The following is a 5,186-nucleotide window of genomic DNA, read 5'->3' on the forward strand; positions in this document are numbered from 1 at the left end:
GCCTTCCAAGTAGCCAGAACTACAGGCACACGCTACCACACCCAGCTAATTTTTTATTTATTGTAAAAATGAGATCTCGCCAAGTTGCCCGGGTGGCTCAGGGCAGTCCTCTCACCTTGGCCTCCCAAAGTGCTGGGATTACAGGCTGAGCCACCGAACCCAGCCCAGATTTATATTTTTAAAATACTTTTTTCAATATTATTTGCTTGTGTAAATAGTTATATTTTTTTGACTGTTGTTACTCCTTTGAATATGATCATTCTGGAATAAGAGCAGCAACCTGTCAGTTTGCTTTTTTCTTCTCCAGTAAGATGTGTATTTCATATTGTCCTATTACCTGCTAAATACTTAGTCTCAGCTGGGCTCAGTGGCTCATGCCTATAGTCTCAGTGCTTTGGGAGGCCAAGTCAGGAGGATGGCCAGGAATTTGCAAGTAGCCTGGGCAATGTAGCTACACCCTGTCTCTAAACTGAAAAGAAACAAAAACAACAACCAGCATCTATTCTTGAAGACCTAATATGAATAAACAAAAACATGTAAGTTTGCCTATTTTACTTTAATTTTCTAGATATCGTCATGAGTTTAAGTCAAACGAGCTATGGACTGAAATTAAACTTGTTCTGGATGCCTTTGCTTTGCCTTTGACTAATCTATTTAAGGTATGGAATAGCATCTTGGTGATACTTTAAAGTTACATAATATTTTTAATTGCTTAAATCTTTGTATAAATTCTAAGAAGGCTTTGAAAGAGTTTGGCATGGATACGTGATGAATAATGTTTACAGCATTTCTTTTGTTTTTTATTTTATTTGGGGATTCGGGTGCAGGTTTGTTAACTTGGGCTTATTGTGTAATGGTGAGGTTTGGGCTTCTAGTGAGCCCATCGCCCAAATAGTGAACATTGTACCCAACAGGTAATTTTTCAACCCTTGCCCTCCTTCCATCTTCCCCAGAACATTTCTTTAAAAAAATCTCAAGCCTGCAGAAAATGAGATGATGTTATAATGAACACTCATCTGTTATTTTTTTATTTTTTGAGTTGGAGTCTCACTCCGTCGCCCAGACTGGAGTGCAGTGGCCGCTCCTGGCCACCGCAGCCTTGACCTGCTGGGCTCCGGCAATCCTTCCGCCTCAGCCTTCCAAGTAGCCGGAACTACATGCGTGCACTACCACACCCAGCTAATTTTTTTATTTATTGTAGAGATGAGGTCTCACCAAGTTGCCCAAGGGGGTCTCAAACCCGCGGGCTCAGGCAATCAACTCCCTCAGCCTCCCAAGGCACGGGATTACAGGCTAAGCCACTGAGCCCGGCCATCTGTTGTTTTATAAGTTTAACGGTTACCAACATTTTGTTCTTTTTTTTTTAATCTAATCCCCTATTTAGGAGTATTTATTTATTTTATTTCAATTTTTTTTTTTTCAGTTGGAGTCTGTTGCCCAGGCTGGAGTGCAGTGGCACGCTCACGGCCACTGCAGCCTCGACCTGCTGGCCTCAGGCAATCCTTCTTCTCAGCCTTCCAAGTAACTGGAACCACAGGCATGCGCCACCATTCCCAACTAATTTTTTCTTTTATTGTAGAGACATGGTTATGCCGAGTATGTCTCTAAAGAAAGAGATCCACATGTTTATTTGACTGTGTATAGAGTTTAATTAACTTATATATTTGTACATGATTTTATAGTATACAGACTGCTTTCCTAAACATGTTCTTAGTCTTTGTGAAAATCTCATAAGATAGAAAAGTATTGTTAATCTTTTTTTCCAGATAGTGAAAAGGGATTTGGTATCACACCGCTAAAAAAAAAAAAAAAGAAAGAAAAGAAAAGAAAACTAGGCCTCAAATCTAGTTTTGCTGATGCCAAAAAAGCTGTTTGTTTCCTTTTTTTTCTTTTGAGTTGGAGTCTCACTCTGTCACCCAGGCTGGAGTGCAGTGGCACGCTCACCATCATCACACCTGTCTAATTTTTTTATTTATCATAAAAATTAGGCCTTGCCAAATTTTTTTTTAATTTTTTTGTAGAGACAAGGTCTCGCAAAGTTGCCCAGGCTGGTCTTGAACCCCTGGGCTCATGCAATCCTCTTTCCGTCACCTCCCAAAGTGTTGGGATTACACGCGTGAGCCGCCGCACCCAGATTTTTTCTTTTTCTTTTTGAGTTGGAGTCTCATTCTGTCGCCTAGGGTGGAGGACAACAGCACGATCACAGCCACCACAGCCTTAATCTGCTGGATTCAGGCAATTCTTCCACCTCAGCCTTCCAAGTAGCCAGAAATACAGGCGTGCGCTACCACGCCCAGCTAATTTTTTGATTTATTGTTGGGACGAGGTCTCCCCAAGTTGCCCAGACTGGTCTCAAACCCTTGGGTTCAGGCAGTCCTCTGGGATTACAGATTTGAGCCAGTGCGCCTGTCCTGTTTCTTATTTTCAGAGGGGAAGGTTGTATGGTGCTCAGTAATAACATGCAGAACATGTACAAGGTTTTTCATGGTTAGGGCAACTTGGTGATGGTATAGTTTTATTTTTAAAATAGAATTGTATAAAGCTGGGCATAGTGACTCACGCCTATAATCCCAGCACATTGGAAGGCAGGTTAGGGGATTGCCTGAGCTCAGGGGTTCGACACCAGCCTGAGTAGCGTGGTGAACCCTTGTCTCTACAATAAATCAAAAACTTAGCCTGGCATGGTGGTGCATGCATGTAGTTTCAACTACTTAGAAGGCTGAGGCAGTAGGATTCTTGAGCCCCACAGATTCAGGCTGTAGTGGCTGTGGGCGTGCTATTATACTTCAGCTTGGGTGACAGTGATACTTCAAGTCAAAAATAAGAATTGTATAAAATGAGATAGCGTTTCACCTATTCATTTAGGAAAGATTTTTATTTCTCAAAAGATAGTAAAATAGGCCGTGTTGGAGGCTCATGTCTATAATCCCAGCACTTTGGGAGGCCGAAGTGAGAGGATTGCCTGAACCCCCCACGGGTTTGAGAGCAACCTGGGCAACTTGGCAAGACCTCTTTTCTCCAATTAAAAAAAAAATTAAAGATATTAAAATCCTTGCCCAGATCTCAGTGAAGTGAGCACTCTAATGTTCTGATATTGGATGATAAATGATAATAGCTTTTTGGAGATTGGCATCTCATTAAGAAAACTTTAATATTCATATTTCTTAACTCGAGAATAAAGGAAGTAGCATTTGTTGAGTGTCTTTTACCCAGAAAATGTGTACAAAATACTAGGACCTTTTATGTGTATTTTATCATTTAATTGTCAGACTCTATATTTGTGGTAGCCATTGTTCCTATATTACGATAAGGAAATTGGGATCATAGTAAAACAACTTACTTTTTCTTTTTTTAATTTTAAAGATGTGGGGTGCAATTTAGGACTCGTTTTGCTGTTGCCAGAAAAACTATTTGTTATCTTTTTTTTTTGAGTCGGAGTCTTAATTCTGTCACTCAGGCAACCCGCTGGGCTTAGGTGATCCTTCTCCCTCAGCCTTCTAAGTAGCTGGAACTACAGGTGCACACTAGCACGCCCTGCCAATTTTTTAATTTTACTGTAGAGATAAGGTCTCGTCAAGTTGCCCAGGCTGTGGACTCAGACAGTCCTCACCTCAGCCTCCCAAAGTGCTGAGATTATAGGCATGAGCCACCATGCCTGGCCTACTTTCAGGTTGCTTTCTTAAAGCATTGCTCCTTAAGAGTGACAGAGCTTGAGTTGTATACAGGTCTATATGACATCCAAAACTTGTGCTTATAGCATACTATGCTGCTTTGGTAATACACCTCTAGACTTTCAGACTGCAAAAATTAGAAGTTTATGGTTAAGCTGGTTTATTGCAGTTAGAGAAATGAAAAGTTGGAGACAACCTAAATGCCAAGTGTCAGAAGAGTTCTTTAATGAGAGCATGTGAAGACATTTTTTGTAATATACATACATATAATCACATAGATTATTGGAAGGATATAGTTTAGAAAATTAACATTGGAATTTTTTAGTAGTGCCTTTATGAATAATTTAAAAATACATACTTATAATTTTCCGAATTGCTTATATGACTATATACTGCCATTTAAAAGCCAGATTTTAGAGAAGAAATGTGTCAGTGTAGTGCAAGGCTGTTTCACTGATATCAGCAAGCTAGGTTTACAAAACACTAAAACTGTGTTGCTGAATTTTTTTCCAAGGCCACCATTGAACTCTGCAGTACCCATGCAAATGATGCCTCTGCCCTGAGGATTCTGTTTTCTTCCCTGATCTTGATCTCAAAATTGTTCTATAGTTTAAATTTTCAGGTAAGTTAAGTTTCATTTGAAATCTTGCTTTGAATCTTAATTTTTTATTTTAAATATAGTTTCTATTTGATGAAGACTTCTTTGCCAGCATTGACTTTTCTGAAAGAAAACGAAGTTTTTTGTGGTTTTGCTGTTCTACATCCACGGTGTTCTTTTCTTTTTTTGAGTTGGAGTCTTACTCTGTCACCCAGACTGCAGTGCAGTGGCCAGTCCCGGCGGCCACTGCAGCCTCGACCCGCTGAGCTCCGGCAATCCTTCCGTCTCAGCCTTCGAAGTAGCTGGAACTACAGGCACGCGCTACCACGCCCGGCTGACGTTTTGATTTATTGTAGAGATGAGGTCTCGCCAAGTTGCCCAGGGGGATCTCGAACCCGCGGGCTCAGGCAATCCACTTACCTCAGCTTCCCAAGGCGCGGGATTACAGGCTGAGCCACCGAGTTCGGCTACGGTGTTCTATTTTACAATAGTTCCTAGATATGCTTAATGGGTGTTTCATGGGAAAAAGTAGCATTTTTTTGTATCCAGTGGATTACAAAAACCCTACATCCTGATTCACCATTTTGGAGAGTCATTCTATACACAGTTTTATTGAAGGCACTGAGAAGCCAGATTTCAGAGGCCCTCTTTTGTTCATTCACATGGGTATTAACACTTGGGGAACCATGTTTTGGTAAGAGTATCCTTGACTAGCTTATACAAAAGGCCTTTTATCAGAAGCACATGGAGAGACAGAATGCTGAAGTATCAGACTTAGAGGGGTAAGACTCAATTACATTTCAGAGGAAAACATAGCCACAGGGTAATATCAGGGAAAATCTGGTCACCCTATTGCTTCTGAAACAGTGGCCTCCAATCTTTTTTTTTTTTTTTTTGAGTTGGAGTCTCACTCGGTC

The 5,186-nt window shown here is 40.7% G+C and overlaps 1 protein-coding gene across 5 annotated transcripts in view; it reads left to right on the plus strand.

Moving 5' to 3' along the window:
* CSE1L (chromosome segregation 1 like) overlaps positions 1-5,186 on the plus strand; it is a 49,347-nt gene that overhangs the window by 16,993 nt on the left and 27,168 nt on the right. For 3 of the 5 annotated variants that reach the window (XM_008061934.2, XM_021714397.1, XM_021714396.1), the window contains exons 6-7: positions 569-659; positions 4,186-4,293. The exons of 1 other annotated variant lie outside the window; for it this stretch is intronic. In XM_008061934.2, the coding sequence (XP_008060125.1) occupies positions 569-659; positions 4,186-4,293 (199 nt within the window). The remainder of the gene's footprint in view (positions 1-568; positions 660-4,185; positions 4,294-5,186) is intronic. One more of the 5 variants, XM_021714399.1, reaches the window with a different exon arrangement.

The sequence above is a fragment of the Carlito syrichta genome, unplaced genomic scaffold (genome assembly GCF_000164805.1).
Source record: "Carlito syrichta isolate Samal-C Ts95f unplaced genomic scaffold, Tarsius_syrichta-2.0.1 Scaffold305642, whole genome shotgun sequence".
Taxonomy (NCBI): Eukaryota; Metazoa; Chordata; class Mammalia; order Primates; family Tarsiidae; genus Carlito; species Carlito syrichta.